The sequence below is a fragment of the Hetaerina americana genome, unplaced genomic scaffold (assembly GCF_022747635.1).
Source record: "Hetaerina americana unplaced genomic scaffold, ioHetAmer1.1.p SCAF_85, whole genome shotgun sequence".
In the NCBI taxonomy this organism is placed as follows: Eukaryota; Metazoa; Arthropoda; class Insecta; order Odonata; family Calopterygidae; genus Hetaerina; species Hetaerina americana.
The window spans coordinates 1,096,834-1,114,780 of NW_027287483.1; the positions used below are offsets into that span (position 1 = coordinate 1,096,834).

Below are 17,947 nucleotides of genomic sequence, written 5' to 3' on the forward strand. Positions count from 1 at the left end.
TATTTATTAATAGATTTGGAAGAGTAGAAAGGTAACATTATGGGTGCCAAGGTGATCGAAATTCCCTTTAATAATTACTGCATGACATAAATTGATGTTATTGTATTATTTCTTGCAAAGATTTTCATGGTCATCCAGTCTGAAAGGTTAAATTTCAGGATTTCTCCATGTTTTCATCTTATGGCTGTGGCATTTCACATATTTCGCTGAAGTCATTGTCCTTAGCTGGCTTGAATCTGGAGCAGTGTAAATGAAACTGCCATGAAATGCCAACGCAAAGGAATCCTGACATCTAGCCTCTCTCAACCTATAATTATCAATTAAAGTAGTCAGGGCCATTGCAGCCAAAATGGAAGGAAAAACGTTTCAATTTGACATTTTTTGCTTATTATTTCCTCAAATTAAGACTCTATCACAGCTACTTTTATCATGGAAAACTAGATAGCATTACAGACTACATTCATTACACAAAACTATGCTTAAGAGGTTCCTGCCAACACAGCATTTTTGTCCTGGAGAACACACATTTTATACCACTCCTTATAACTGTAAGATTCATGTTCTAACACCTTGCGCCCCCCTCTGGAAGGTAGTACAACACAATGAAAGGGAGTGGGCGGTGAAGGTGAAGGAATGCACTATATTATATGTTATTTTTAAAGTCAACATTAATGTAAACAGGCAGGTGACTGAAGTACACAATGTCGTAATTTGTGATTTTTTTAAAATTAGGAGAAATCCAAATTTTGAGACCTTGGCACGCCAGATAATGTTGAGATTTGAAATCAGAAGCATCTACTGAAAACATTAGTTAAAGGCAATGTCATATACAGTAACTATATTTATAGGCCCTGTGACGTTCAAAATGCTGTTGCATCAGGAAATATACTTCCTAAAATTTGGATGGGTTGGAACCCAGGTTGGCCAATGAAACTCCATAAATTGGTCAAAATGAGTTTGAAAACATTTTGAATTTCTAATTGTTAACTTTGAAAAATTTACAGAAGTCGCAGCAAATTTCGCCAAGAAATGTGTGGTATGCTTAAAAATTTGCTTGCTTCCCAAATCCGATTCCTTGAGAACCCTAAAATCTAGTAATTGAAAGAATTATAATTAAATCAAGAAACTTGATATACATCATGTGGTCACCACTTACATGCTTTATTCTTCAATTAAATGGGTGATGAAGCATAATTTCATACCCAAGTTCACTGCCCCACAGCCCCTATGTAATTCTCATTAGTTTCACTAAATCAATAAGTTAAATCAGTGATGATAGTTATGTACATGGATGAAAAAACATCTGGGTGAAATAATTGAAATATAAAGCATTTTAAAAATTAATCACCAATTTTTGACACATCACTTCTCATTGTCTACTTGACTATTCCAGCATCTCATTTCTCACTATACCATCTCTTTGGCTGGAATGTTACCAAAAGCTGGTAAACTAACAACTTATAAACAATAAATATTCCTACTTCCAAACATGCTGAACATATTCCGCTGCTACTGACTGGTGAGTTTTGGGCTCAATTCCTGAAATATACCTTTCGACTCTGACCAACTAAATCCAAGCAGTGGAATTTTATGGATATCCAAATGACATGGGAAAACCATAGGTGGCACAAAATGGATCTGCCCCCTGCTCTAAATATGTATATGAATACCACATTGTCTTTGGGCATAGACTGAGGAGATGACGAAGAGACGAACCACAACAGTTAAAACCAACCTTCGGATTTATTACTGTGGATGGACAAACTAAGTACGGAAAATGAAAAGCTTGATATTAGAACTGCTGTAAAAATGCTTGCCAATTCAAAGATAAAAACGAAGCTAATCACTCAGTAACAGAAATGCAGTACCACAATTTTTTGTCAGCTTATTTGATTTCTGTAGGAATTAAAACTTGATATGTCTCAGTCTTTGACCCTTTGGAAATGTGAGGATTAATTGCCACAAGCCCACATGCAGTTCTGAATACAGAAGTTACCCTGGAAGCTTTATATACATCCACCTGCATAGCTCTGATATAGTGAAGTGATGTCTGAGTAAATTATGCACCCAATCGAGCTGAGTTGGCACTAAAAATCTGCTTCTTTGGGCTCTTCTATGATTTCAGCATCAATGATTAAAAATAATTTTTTCCCAGCATAACTTATAACCTTGCTCTTTCGAAAAAATGATCGGGGGTTTATTTCAGAAGTCATGAAGTTGAGAAATAACTAGTGTTACTGAACTGGAAGATTATGGCTTCAAACTGCATAAATGTCAAATTAATTGCACGGGGGAAGTATTTAAGAAATTGGAAGTTAAAAAGCATTACAAGCTGGAAGGTTGGTATGAAATGCATGTACTCTAACATACAATCCAAGTGGAGCTTGGCTCATGATCATGACAAATATTGAAATTAGGCTTGCCCGAAAAATATTCAATTGATGTATTTAGGCAATAAGAAGCCACTTGGGTAAAACAATTTCATTTACGCTTAAAAACATTAAATTTTAATACAATTAAAAAATAACTTTGTACTTTCCACACTTTTTCCTGGAAGTACATGGCACAATGCATTTTGCAATACTGAAACATAATTTCAATGCAACAATTTTAAAGTGTAAAAATCATTCATCTTGACCTTGATTTTTATACTCTGAAATAGTTGCATTGGAATGCATATTAGCAGATTAATCCATTAAAAGTTACTGTTGCGGCATCTCCCGCAGTTTCTAGGAATCTGAAACATAATCATTGGCTAAATGTGCACAATGCATTGTGCTATGTGTCTCCAGTAAAGGAGTGTGAAAATCCACAAAGGTATTTCTTAAATTATGGATATTCATAATACCCATAAGTGACTCCTGATTCTATTATGTTTACTTATTTTTAACTTGAACTCTTATTTACCTTGACCTGGAGAACTTTCTCCTTTGTTTACACAAATGTTGTATTTAACATACACATGTAAACAGGTACCAGTCCAGATACTTATCATAACAGCTTGTGCTGCTGTGGTGTGCATTATCATGAATACTGATATGTACGGTAATCTACTAGACAAGTCATGCCAAAATTCTTATAAATGTACGGTATTTGTTAGACACTCTAAAACCTTATAGATTCCAGTACACAAATCTTAAACGCTCACTTTACAATGCCATGACCCAGACAGAGCAAGAAAACCAACAGCTAATGTTTTATAAAATACTAAATATATCACATAGAAAGATCAACTTTAAGATATAAAAACATTACCAATAAGAAGCATCAAAAGATGGAAATATTGCCAAAATGAGTACCATAGGAGTTACAGGATACTATGAACAAAGCTTAATGAAGAAAGTATGGTTAACTAAGCCATAAATGTGTGAGTAAGGCACTCCTGATGAAGTTTCTACTAACAGTTTACAAAAATGCACGCTTAATACTTACAATACATACAACAAGAGGAGGACAAAATTAAGGAGGGAGAAAAGACATTTGAAAGAAAATGGAAGCTTACAGAAATGATTCCCTGGGCCAGCATAATGGTGACCTTTGTAGGCAGCAAACAAACCAGGGTTGATTCCAATCTGTATCAATTAAAGAAGTACAATGAACTTAGGAGAATTAAACAACAAAGCATCTTTGTCAACAATAATTCATGATTACAAAAATTAGACCATATACCACTCAAATAATAATATCAAACACCAATTGATGCACCAGTGGGTTTGCACTTTTGAAGTTCTTGATCATCTTGCAGGAAGCCATGGCAAAAATTCAGCCCAGAGAAATACAGCTACTTATGCATTTATTGAATTTGTATTTCATATTTTTGAAAGTATATTGGGGGGTGTGATTAAATAACAGAAATTACAAAAACTATGCATAAAAGTGGCAAAATAGATAAGAGTATAAAGACTTCAAGAGGGCATCAGTAAATTTGAATCAATTAATGCCCTGATTCTCTCTTGTAACTTTAAATCTATATCATCTTTGGCCACATGAAAAATGTACCAATTTAAAGTAACAGAATTGGGCACATGTATTATATCTGAAGAAGAGTTTCCATTTACAATATTCCATTAATATAGCAAGCACTCAGGAATTAGTTTTATGCAAATATATACAATCAATGAAAATAGAGAAAAAAAAACAAATGTCAAGGCTGAATTCAGTTTCATAAATTAAAGACCATCTGCATGGATGAAATGGAGATGCGGAACTAACTTAAAAATTCTATAGCTAATATAAATGGAAGTGCATAAAAAAATAGTTTGAGATATAGTTAAGGTAAATCCATTGTAATGAAAAAAGGAAGAAACAAATAACTTAAGTGTTTCCACAAAACAGAATTTTTATTACAAACTAGTTTTGCCACAGTGTATCACCATCAGGTCTAGATTGCTGACGCCATAGTGTAGCGAAACCAGTCGGGGAATAAAAATTCTATCCGGCAGAAATGCAAAATTATTACATTTTCCTTTTTTGTGAAAAATGAAAGGGTTTATAATCAAGGCTTAAAAATGAGGTATTTTTCAAATTATTAAAGTTGGAGCCATGATGTTAAAAAACTGCCATTATTAAAATTTTCATTTCTGTAACTGTGGCCGCTGGATTCTATGTATTATTATCTGTGCAAGGATGTAGAAGTTGACCCAGGTGACAGTGGGATGCCATCTTCGCCTGCCAACTCAAGAGTTGTAGGTTTGATTCCTTCTTATGTAAGTTTTTCTCCTCCTAGGGTTTGGGTGTTTCTATTTGTCTTTATTGCTGTTTTCAAGTAACAAAATCCAATGTAGAGGCCAAAAAATGGCTGTTTTTGAATTATTGATAACTATATAAGCGTAGATAAGGAGAACAGTGCACCGCATGGGTTCCCACCTTGTGAGTTCTCTCTTAGGTGGGTAAATGGTGGCTAGGCCAACCAAAGACCGCCATCAGGCACCTGCGGCACATATGGGCTGGCAATTGAGGTGGGGGAGGGAGACGGTTGAACGGATCAATTTGAAGAATTTGGAAAGTCTAGGAGGACAGCTGCAAATGTTTACCATGAGATTATTTTATTCCTAACAGTTCCAAGAAGTCCAGCTAAGGTTCAATTTCCCTTATACAAGATTTGTGGTTTGAAATCACTGTCATGCTGTTCTTTCAAGAGTTGTTTGGCAAAAAGTGATTGAGGTTCTCAATTATGAAGCATACTAGGGTGTTCCTTGATTCTCCCACTTTCTTGCTCCATACTCATCCCCTTCACCAATTTAGTAGTAATTACCCTTAAAGGAGTGATCATAATACATTTACAGGTATTTCTATGGCAACAAGGCCGTTGCACTCCTTGAGAATTTCTGCTAACACTAATAAGGATTTTGAAACACGGTAGAATTCTGCCATATTACATATGGCTTATAACTAGGAGGCCCTCATAGAGTAATTTTTTGACCTTGTTGATCTCACAATTACAATCATACTGAAAATTCAATCAGTTAAAAAGAATAGTTATTCTGGTCATCCTAGAATAAAAGAATGTTTTGGTGTAGCTGTTGTGGTCGCATAACTTACAAATTTATAACCATGTGCCACTCAAAGGATCATTTTAAACAAACTTTTAATTATGCTCAGCAAGTTATCAATCACAAAGTCAAAATGAATTTAAATGAGTGCTCTTTGTCACCCACCTGACTCATCTGATACTTTGTGGAGTCTTAAGGGCCTATATGATTGGGAAGGAGAGGGGTTTATGCTGCAGGCTGTTACAGTTAATGACTTGTATCATAATTTCTAGATCCTTTCTTATTTTAGTGGCATGCAAAAGGCTTTTTAAAGGTGTTATTTTCTAGTTCCAGGTGTCAGAATAGAAGAGAAAGGAAAGGATTTGAATTTAGAAAAACAATTGGAACTTATACAGGCATTAGAATGAAAGAATAAGAATAACATGAAAAATGGCAGATACTATGATTTAATATCGCAGACTTTGTTCATCATTTTCAAGAAAAAAGAAAATATTTGGACTTCATTCGTTCAAAAAATACAGAGGGGAGAAGCAAGAAATTATGAACTCAGAATTCCATATTGGAATCGTTGCTATTTGAGTGGTTCACTAAGCAATGATCAATTGGAGTATCAATCAGCAGCCCCATAACGAAAGGGAAAGCAGTGTTTACCCTACAAATGGAAATAAAATATTTTACTAAACTGGTAACTAGTTAGAAGAGTTTTGAAGGATGAAAACTGCTAAACCAGAACTGCACCACACTTCCAAACCAGTACAGCATAGCACAATCCTCATAATGCCACACAATTATATATAACCTTATTTACCTACGCATACTTTATACCTCCCTTCATTCCATCCAACACATCTAATCTTTTCATTCCACAACATTGTTTACCCCACATTTTCCCCTCTTATCACTGTCTTCAATGTTCCCATGAAACTTAATCTTTCCCTGCCTTCTTTACATTTCACAACCAACCACCTTCTCTCTTTCCCTAATTGGATTGTTTTCCTTTCTGTCACTTTTCCATTCTTTTTCACATCCATATCTCAAAACCCCTATTCTAAGCACCAAAGAACAAGTTTCCAAGCCTTACAAGACTTCATTCCACATAACATTTTCAGTCACAGACTGTGTGTACATTTAGTCGAGGTTATTTTCATGAACTTCTTAAATATGTTAACTGTTCTTGTGTTTCTGGTTCATGCCTTTCAATTTATATTTTTTGCCAAGCTTCTGGAAGAATGTGTTCCAGAAATAATACAGGGAAATATTTGGCTTAGAGGATTCTAGAAAAAGGAAAGAGAAGTCTTAAAATATGAAAATAAAGACATTTTTGCAAGGGCCCAGAGTTGTCTACTTTTTTCAATGGTTCAATGGCTCTTCAGCAAACATGTTTTTGTTACAGTACTTTAAATATGTGATATACCATAGATGGATGCTATGAGGTTAATTTTTTGTTTCTGAAGAAGAAAAGTTAACCCCTACTAGACAGCAGACTAAAGTTCGTAAACACTCTCAACAGAAGAAGGCATGTACTATCATTTTCGTAAGTCTGTAGGCTGTCATTAGTCCACTGAGGATTGGTTAAAGGTAATACATTGATTATGTTGGAATTAAATAACTAGCAGCCACTCTGGCCCATCAGTGAGATGCATAATTATGGCAACCCAAGGTGTTTAAATGTATGCCAATATAATGATCACTTTCCTATTTCCACAATTTTTTTAACTGGAGACTGACTACAGACTTTTGGAAATGATAGTACCTTGAAGAGAACAACAATTTGAAAGTCACTAGTTTTTCACTCTACATTGTGACTTTCAGATTGCATTATTGCTCCCTGAACTGATATGGTTAAAAAAGCAGTTATTATAATTTTGTGTAAATTTCCCATTAAAAATGTTCAAATTATAAGAAGTAAAATTTGGGCTTTAAGACCCCCATACATTAATGCTTAGAGGCTGAAAGATACCATGCCTAATAAAAAAAACCATAAACATAGTAATTCACCTGAAGGTCGGTTTGGTAGATGATGGTAGAGTTCGCCCTATACTAAGCCCTAAGGTATGTGAAATTCACACGTCAGGGTAAGGGGGCCAATTCCTTTCTCTGTGCCGGCAATGGTTTCCCAGGAATATCAGGTACCCAAAAAGTCTAATAGCTTGGGTAGAACTGAGGGTGCCCAGATGAACTTGCCCGGGAATCAAACGCAGGCCCTCCTATCAGTAGTCTAATGCTCTACCCTAGACTACCATGCGCCACAATACCATGCCTAATGTTTTAATAATTTTAAATATACAAACAGTCCCAGTTCTTTCAATTTCATAGTGATGTATCATGTTTGTCATCAAATCATGATGTTTGTATGTTTTTTCATTTGGTTTGGTACAAATTTCTATTAATTTTGTTTTGATAAAAATTGTTTTTACCAAGACTCATAAATTGAAATGACAGACATGTCACTGAAGATAGAGAAATTAAATCAGCAGAATTACTACAAGAGCCAGGAAAGAATGGATATAGCAGAAGCAGTTGCTAGAAATTGTTGGTGATTGGAGAGCTGCTATATGCCAAAATTCTGATTGAAAACATGATGATGATCAACTACTGTTCACATTTTTCTACCCTATTCCCCTATTCTATTGAATATGGTTAGTAAATTAAGCAGATGTTTACTAATCTTTCAATGATAGATTTAAAATCTCAATTGTTTGAATTTTCTGATAATGCAATTACAGAGATTTGTTCCACAAGGATTTTCCAAACAAAGTGAACTGTGACTCATTTAAAGAGACATAGAAAGACAACATGCAATACTTATAGTTGATTATATGAGAGGTGACTGAAAAATGAAAAAAACATTTTTTGAAAGAGTAAGACTGCTCAAAATACAGTTTTTTGTATTAGAGGACCAACTCCTACTGCAGAAAATACGAAAGTGAAATGGCAGTGGTATGGAAAGAGAGGATTTCACAGAGCATGGGCCATCATTATTTAATCATGTTAGAGCACCAAGTTGCGGTTTCAAAGGAAAAAAATGATGCTATCCAATTCAAATTAAGATGGCAAGGAAAAACTCAAATTACCCATTGAAAATTACCCCTTAGACATGAGCCCTTCTGTTTCAGAATTAATTCTGAAAGAACTAATCTTCCAGGAGACAGTGGTCTTGGAGGCTAGTTGAAGTGCTATGCACCATAGGACTGTCCATAGCAATATTATTGAAAACGAATCACAAAGATACAGTGATGCCTGAAGCTGTATTCTATAACCTTCCTCACCAGTCATGAGCCATTGTTGGCAATATAACTTCCCATTTCACCATCTTACTGATAATGTAGCCTCAAACGGTGATATTCTTCTCTACAAATGAGCAAACTTTTGGTACGCTTGCCTACAAATCCTACACATATTAGTACTTCATCCCAGAAACATTTGGTACAACCTGAAACTCAGGCCAACATGGCAATTCAATTATAAACATACAGGGCAAAAAAAGAGCAAAAAGCAACTTTCCACAGAAGTGAAAACAAGATGAAGAATACTGAGGAAGAGCAGGTATCCATTATATTTCCAGGAAGTATGCTGCTAACGCAGATGGGTAACAGATGACCTGAGAGGATGATGGAAAGGATTATTTAAGGGTGCTAAATCAGGAGAATAGGGGGGAAGGCTGAGCAAATCATACACAAAATCCCGTAGTTTTTCTATTTTACCTGAACCTTCATGAGCAGGTGCATTGTTTTGGTGAAACATGGTTTTTTCTTCATCAAGCCAGGTCTCTTCTCATGAATTTTACCATCCAGCTGGTCGAAAAGGTTGTTGTAATATTCACCTGTAATTGTTCTCTTTTTTTCAAGGTAATCAATTAACAGGATCCCTTTCCGCATCCCAAAACACACAGGCAATGACCTTTCCAATGATCAATGGCAGATGCAATTGCTTTGCTTTCTTTAGCGCTGAACCACCGGCTTCCACCCACTGCTTAGACTGCTGTTTCGTTTCTGGCACATCTTTGGTTTCTGGACCCATGTCTCATCCATGGCGACAAATGGCCACACAAAAATCGGTTGGTTCCCTCTGGAATCAGTCCAAACATTGCTGCGAAAATTGTGGGTGCATTTGCTTTTGATCGGTATTCAGCAAATATGGCACCCACCTAGCGCTAAGCTTTTGCATCCCTAATTCTTTGTGCAAGAGTTTTGCACCCTTTCTTCCAATATCCCCACAGCATTCGGTATCACACTCACCTATCGTCCAACATGATATCGTGCACTTTTTCAATGGTTTCTGGAGTGGTCGTGGATTTTGGAAGTCCTTCATGTGGGTCATCTCCCAAGGGATGTGCGACCACGTTTAAATTCAGCTGCCCACTTTTTAATGGTTGACATTCAAGGAGCAGAGTCCCTGGACACTTTTGACAACTTCGGATAAATTTCCTTAGGGGTTAATCCATCCAAAACAAAGAATTTTATGACCGCAACAATTTCAAGTTTTTCCATTTTAACAAAAAATACAAAAGACATCTACTGCAGCAATAAGCATTCACATACTACTGGAGAGAACAAGTTTAAACTTGTCTTACAAATTAATTACACATACCCCCAATCAGGAATCATTACTTGTCACTAATTGGAACGCCTGGTTCGTGTCAGGCCGAGAACTTTTCACCTTACCCTCGTATAGTAAGCCCTTGAATACTTTCAGTCATAAGTCTCTAAAGGGCATCATGATGAACTAGGGCATTGATACTGTTTAAGTTGTTAGTTTTTGCTGAATGCTCTGTCGTTGGTCTGAAGCTCAATGCTCACAACTCTAACATCTGATGATGAATGAAAAATGCATGCCCCCCCTGGCCAGAAAAACAAAATGATGGTCTCATGCATATCCCAAGTTTAATGAATACTGTGTGTGATTTAAAGAGTCATTACTCCTACAAGTATTGTTTCCAGTTTTCAACATCCTACAACCTTAGTTATGTACTCTAACGCATTCCAAAACAGTCAATATCACTTTCCATTCCCTAAAAATTTCAATAGCAAACATATTTTCATATGCTAATACAAATTCAGAAGGGTCAATAATTTTTGGTGGAATACATGTGAAATGTCTAAGGCTACCGAGTAGTTTATGGAAATGAGCAATAAATTTGATTGTAATTACTCTACTTTCATTTTGATTTGAATAACAACTAAGGAATCACTTATCAGTGTTAGCATGCACTAAATGCATGTTATTTGTACAGAGCATTTTATTTTTTATGAAGCCATTGAGATTACTAAACAATTTTCTGCTGCCATTAGCTACAAAAATATCCAAATATGTAAAAAATCTGTATTTCATCATCAAAATGGAAAGAAATAATATTACGAGGGATGAAAATCTGATGCACATATTACCTTGGAGAATTCTTAAAGGAAATATGAAAGAGCTACTATAGGGCTGACTCAATGTAAGGTACTTCACATGATTATAAAAGAGAGCCTTGCCTAAGCCCAGCAGATGAAGAAGCAGAATGATAATCAACTCTGACAAGAATATCACACGAAAAGGCACTTTGAGATAAGACTCTAGATGGTAAAGGCAAAGATGACTCAAATAAGATGCTGATTAATCATCTACTCTGGGAAAATTAGTTGTGTTGACTTGGTGTTTTGTACTAGTGACTGGAAGTCCACTGTTTGAAAATTAATGCCAACAGTTAGGAATTAATTTTTGTATCTTTTAAATAAATAAGGCAGAAAGTGATTTCTTTCTACATATAGTCTAAACAAAAGTATAAACACAAACCTGCCAGGTTATCTTGTTTGCGACTATTAAATTATTTTCAAGTTTGCGTATTTTGAACCTGAATATTTCAAAGTTCAGTTTTTTGGTTTCCCTAAATGTTTACTGATTGCATTTTATTGTCGTGATGAAAATGACAACTAAGAACAAAAAAAAATTAATACCAGCATCTAGTCCAGGGACTCCACATTTAAAAATATAGAACATACAGGGAATTGATTTCTGAGAATGGATATAGTGATTCTGAAAAGGAGAAGTACTCACAATCACAATATCTAAATTCTGGGCTAGGTGATCAGGAAGAGTCCTCTTTGAGACTTCTTCCTCTGGCATTCCATTGAATCTGTCATGCTTCTTCCGTTCCTTCAAGTTAGATGGCATCTTCTCATCCTTTGGCTTTTTCTTCTTCATTGGATCACCATTTATCAAATTCTCAGAGTTCTCCAGCCTGGAAAAAAGAGATAAACCTCCATGAAGGGAAAGCTTTCTAGCATGAACAAAGATCTCTCATTTTGTAGTAACAAGAAAATTCTTAGTTACATAAGTGGCTCAAATGCTGATAAAGCCTGGAGAAATCTATGACCACCAATAATACCCATTTTTGCATGAGGTAGAAAGGGGTATACATATACTGCTCCAGAAAGGTGGCGGTGTTCAATTGAAAAGCATAAACTACTGAAGAAAAATATAAGCTAAACGTAAACTCATTGCTCAAATATTACGAGATTTCCTAAAACATGTTAGCAATTGCAATAGGAGATATATGTCACACAGGACTTGCAGTTCTTGATTACAAAAACAGGCAGAGGTGATTATTTCTTAATTCCATCATCATATGAATTGAATAAGAAATTGACCCTTATCAATCATTTGAAGGAGAAAAATCTACCAATGTAGCAGTTACTATCTTGGCCAAACTAGCACACTCCAAGGAAGCATAATATGCAATTACACAATCCAGTAGGTTGTTCCAGCGTTATTTTTTTTGTAAAAAGTGCTTCCACTTTGGCCCATAAGTAAGTAAAGAAGTGAATGAAGGAGCTAATGAAACACTATAAAAATGGGTTCATTGACACTGCCAAGTCAGGAAAGCTCATGACCAATGAAGATGAACTAATCCATGGCATCGGAGTGAACCATTAATACATGATTGACTCATGGGTTGAGCAGGCACATCCTGCACTATATGACCAAATGCTTATTGAAAGCAACATTCCAGTTTGCTATGGGAGATTCCAACAAAAAACACTCAACCAAGGACTGCATGCAGTTTCTCTTCTGTGCTCAGTTTACAACACACTTTCCCACCATTGACGGCCACTTTGTAGTTGGAAATACTGGATTTGGAGTAATTTCTTCTTGATAATTATACTGACTCAGGCTATTTTTCGAAAAACAAAGAGCCAATAACTCACATCTTCAATTTAACAACCACACCTATATCAACACTGTGAATTATATCTTTATCATCAAATGAAAAAATAACCATAATTATCCTATTCTTTTGCAAGAGGAAGTACATCAGACAATGAGAGATGATTCCTTGAAAATTCAATCAAGATTTCATTACCCACTGAAAGCATCATTTCTTTAAAAAAATGACTAGGTTTGCTTATGTGTGGCAAAATTCTGAGGCAAACATTGAGGCATATCTCAATCCAGTCCTTTATATTTCTAAGTGTTCCGCACAACTGGGCTTAATTTTGCTCTTCATACACAATTCAAAATCTGACTTATTTTCTCACAGAAATAAATATCTATCCCATTTAAAAGACATTTTAATGATTTATGGTTCTAAAACTCAAAAGGTTTTATAGGACGGACAATGAGGAGTAATTACTAACCCATCCTTCTTTAGACAATTCAGTACTGCAGGCTGAGAGCTCAACAGATTTTCAGGGAGCCCTCGTTCAGTCATTTACCTTTTACGTACAGTGTGCAGTCATTCTTGAAGTTCTCCTTTGTTAACATAGCTATGTATATTATACAAGGGCATTTACCCTCCGTTTCACTCTCTGTTACCATACTAAGACTAGAGACTTCGTGGAATATCTGACAAAATGTTTGTGAATGATATAATAATAGATAAACAAATAGAAAGGCAGGTAAATTCTTACAGAAAGATTGTTGATAGTATGTGAAGTACAGTAAACTCTCCATTAACTGAGCTAACAGACACGTGATTAAGCACTGATGGCTGAAATATGCAGAATATAGTCATGATATAAATAAATGCATGAGAAAACTGTCCCTTTTCATTCTGTGTGATTAATTAGAGTTTTATATGAGAGTCCAACCAGCAAACAGACACATACATGACAGAAGAGGGAAAAGTTTGAGAGGAAGGGGATGGTTCTAGATTAATGTGATAAAAAATATTCTCAAGATGATCAATATTAGATGACTTGAGAGAAATGCATTAATATATTTATGAAAGAGGTTTGCAAGGAAGGGAAGAATGGGCAAAATTCGCAGAAGAAACATCCCCGTTAACTTTAGGAAATGATTTGCCCAGTAATTTTTAGAGCATGGCTGTACATAGATCAGAAATTCCGACTATTAACCAGAGAGATGAAAGATATTGGGAGAGCTTTGAGAGGAGACTAAGAAGGAAGATAAGAAAGTGTTAAATGTGCTGATAGAGTGAGGAACGAAAAAGTGTTCGAGAGAAAGGCAAGGAGGAGAAAAAAGATACAATGTAACCTCGCACAATTTCACTCTGCTATCTTTCTCGTAAATCAAAACACTTGTTCAGCAAAAAAACTTTTCACATAGATGTACATTAATGTAAAATACAATAATGTGTTCTATGCCGGGAAAAAAATATTTGCGCACAAGGTTTAAGATCGTTGATCACGTTCATCTTTTCTTCTAACGCAGAATAAAGCAACGCGGAATGTGAACTCAATTTCTAAAAGCAAAAAAAAATCCAAATAAATTGTTTCATATTTATGATATGTACCTAATTCCTTTTTACTAGAAAGCTGTCTAGAAACATTTTTTTTGCCGACGCTTGAAAAATTTTGTAACTATGCAACTCGGTATTATCGTTAAAAAAATTTCTGGTGCCCAACGCCACTACCTCATGAGGGCAATGATAGATGGATGATACCTTGTATAGATGGTATGACACAGCAGTTTCCCATGATCTTCACATCACATTTAGCCTGATTTTTGGAGTTCACAATTCATGAAGGCTCATAGAGTTACTGAATGGTAAACAAGCAGTGGTTAAATTTTCAAATCCCCACTTGTATTTGTGCAAAATATCAACAGCAGACGGCCCTTCAATGGCTTGTGGCCAGGCAATGCATTCCCCTCTACACTTAAGTTTACAAATATAGGTTCGTTTTGGCATCTTCTTCCACAAGAGACTCGTCTCATCACAATTAATAACCAAGTAATAACCAGTAATCAGGTAATCCTCAGAATCTACAAGATTTTTGATGTAACCAATGAATTTCTCTGCTGCCTCTGAGATGGAGCTTGCTGCTTCACCATGCCTCACAATGCCGGTTCTTCTTGTAAACTTCTCGAACCAAGCAAGGCTCTCCTTAAATACTTTTTCAGTCATTAATAATCCTGACATCTTATTACCGAGGTTGGCAAAAATCACATTACACTTCTAACAAATTATATTCTTTACGAGGGTAAAGGAGGAAACTTTGCTCTTCCACATAAAGAATGTTTTTTCTTTATGTAGAAGTGCAAAGTTTCTTTCTTTACCCTCATCATGAAGGAATTCCACTTAGATAAACCTGAAACTTATGTTTAAATTATATTTTTCTAATGGTGTCCCATTGCAATTGCTTTACTTTTATCCATATAAGAAGCAACCTTTCAACATCCCGGAGAATACGTAACCATTATGTAGACATTTTTATAACTCTCATTCAATCATTTATCTCATTTGTTTTGTCCGTGTCCTTGGAGAAAAATCTTAGATGTCAACTAATTGCTGATGTGCATACTGGATCAGCCACAATAACACCTTCTTCTTGCTTTTCAGCAATTTAACTTTCATTTCTACTATTATTTTTATTCTCTTGTGGCTTTCTTCATATGAATTTTTCTTTGGGGTAATTTTGAAAAATATAAACAAAATATTATTAACCTTTGCACAAAAAAATACTAATAATGTCTGAAGACAAGCTCGGAAAAATGTGTGATTACTAGCAATGCTACGATGCTAGCGGAGAGCTAAACACAAACTGAAGTAGAAGGCATTCAAAAAATCTGGGAATTTCTCTCTCCTTGTCACTCACTATGTGAAAAGTTACTCGCTAAGTGAGTCATTTTCGGGACCAATAATTTTGCTTATTATGCCAATTACTTGCAATATGAGGTGCTTGTTGAGCGACGTTCCACAGTATTTGAAGAAAATAATCACAAATATGAAGAGTAATTGGGTAGGCCTTATCCTGAGGCATGGCTGCTTAATAAAATAATCAAGGTGAAAATCAAGAGAAAGAGAGAAAAGAAGCATGGAATGCTGAGAGACATCAAGAGGGGTAAAAAATACTACCAAATGAAGGAGGATGGCAGGACATGGCAGAGAGGAGTGGGGAAAAATTTTGGAGTGGGGAAAAATGCTGATACCCACCGAAGGACAGACCCTCTCAGGATGAGAAGTCATTAATATATTCTATTTAAGCATTCTAAATGAGCTTTATCTTCAGTTCTAACTCATCTCAGTGCTCACAATTGACAGAAAGCACTGAAGCAGATTTGATTTTTATTTATCAATTTTAGTTAACAATAATAACATAGGCATGTCAGTACTACCGTATTTTCCCATCAATAACGCATGCATTATCAATGCAAAAATGTTCAGATGATCAAAAAAATGAACATGCGTGTTATGTAATGAAAATTGAAAAAATCCAAATGTAGATGGATTTTTCCACACACTATATATAATTTTTACGCGAAAATATATCTATTTATGTATATACAGATGCGCAGCCTCTATACACGTTCAAGCCCTGGGCACATGGTATCTATACAAATTCATGATAACTACAAAGTCCTGGGTGCGCGTTATACATAAGGTGCATGTTATCCATGGGAAAATATGGTACTATTGCAGATTGACAGCCATTGTCTAATAAATCACAAGATTCCCAGAATTGACAGTTTGATATAAATTAAAGATAATTTTTTCCATACATGATAAGGATTTATAAAGCATACAACATATTATGCCACAAATCATCGATGGACATAAAATTGCAAATTTCAACAGAAATTCACAGGATTTTTAAACAAAAATATAATCTTGGAGGATAAGGCATTGCTGACTTTCCACCAGTACATTATAACTAATTACAGATAAATATAGAAATGGGTGCCAACGTCACTGTTGCAAAGAATGCAGAGTGGACTAATGGCATAATTATGCTAATCATGCTGATGGCAAAATACTGCTCATGATGTGTCCGTTGTTTTAAATGAATAATACTAGGGCAAAATGAACTTATCACTAAATAATTTTTGCAAATATCAAACTAGAGGTCTGGCAGTGCAAGAAAGACCTTTCCGAACAAAACACCGCATAGTGACCATGGCTTGTTGGAATATATTGGAGTTAAGAAAGTATTTAAATAGCCATGAAACCACAAGTTATGTGATCAAAGGTATTTTTACCAGCTTAGTATTCAAAATAATGAGGCAATTTCACAAACTTCTTGATAACAGGGAATACTGCCCAATGGCACTATTAAATGTATTGGAGACTGAAACAAGGGAAATAAAAAAATATTAATTATATTGACATGCTAAGGGATAGGATATTTGTTGCCAAAGCACCAATATTTCCAGTATTTTGTATTAAGCCAGGCCAGCCAATTCACTATAATTATCAACATTTGAATACCTGATTAATCGAAGTAATTTTACCACTCACTATTATTGCAGGATCTTAGATTTGGCTGAATTTAGGAAATCTATTTCAGAAGAAAATACAATATATTTAATTTTTCCATCAATATGGATTCAATACAACTATTCAAGATGTAACATAGATAAACTATGAATAACTGGTATTACCCATGGGCATTTTCTGAAAAAATGTACATACTATATGTGTCTTCAGATAACACAAGATAAGTCAGTTTACAAAATGGCAATCCCCTTTCAGGTCAATACAATAAATTAAATTCTCTTGATTAATTTAAAAGGCCCCTTGAAGTGTAGCCTACTTCATAAAATTGGAGAGTAAATTTTTATTCTGCAAATTTATGGAACAGCTAATCAACGTATGTCATTTGGTAGAAACCATAGTACACAGCCTACCACAAATAACACAGAAAATTATACAGACCTCATGAATTTAATATGTCACATTTACCCATAGTTCATAATGAAAAGGGGTTAGGTGGCAGAAGGTGCTACAAAGTCTTTATCTAGCCCCAATAAATAAATAATTTAGTTTCAAAATGTCATGAAGAGCCACAAAATCTACTCATACCTACATAATTTCTTTTTCTCTGTGCTACTGCATTACCACTGGTAAAATCATTAGCTAAAGATATTAATGTATCTTATTTATATCTCATTTATTTTAAAATATTTGCTTGAATTTTATTTTTCTAATGGAAAAATGAGCTAGAGAAACATTTTTCAAGGGTAAAGAGTAGCTTCCTACACAAAAATAGTCAATCCCTCTCTAAAATTGTAAA

At 35.1% G+C, this 17,947-nt stretch overlaps 1 protein-coding gene across 1 annotated transcript in view; it reads right to left on the reverse strand.

The window, feature by feature from the left end:
- Positions 1 to 17,947, reverse strand: part of Tdg (Thymine DNA glycosylase) — a 68,955-nt gene that overhangs the window by 38,304 nt on the left and 12,704 nt on the right. The window contains exons 3-4 of the mRNA XM_071597305.1: positions 11,532 to 11,715; positions 3,503 to 3,572 (exon numbers count right to left, since the gene is read on the reverse strand). Of these exons, the coding sequence (XP_071453406.1) occupies positions 3,503 to 3,572; positions 11,532 to 11,715 (254 nt within the window). The remainder of the gene's footprint in view (positions 1 to 3,502; positions 3,573 to 11,531; positions 11,716 to 17,947) is intronic.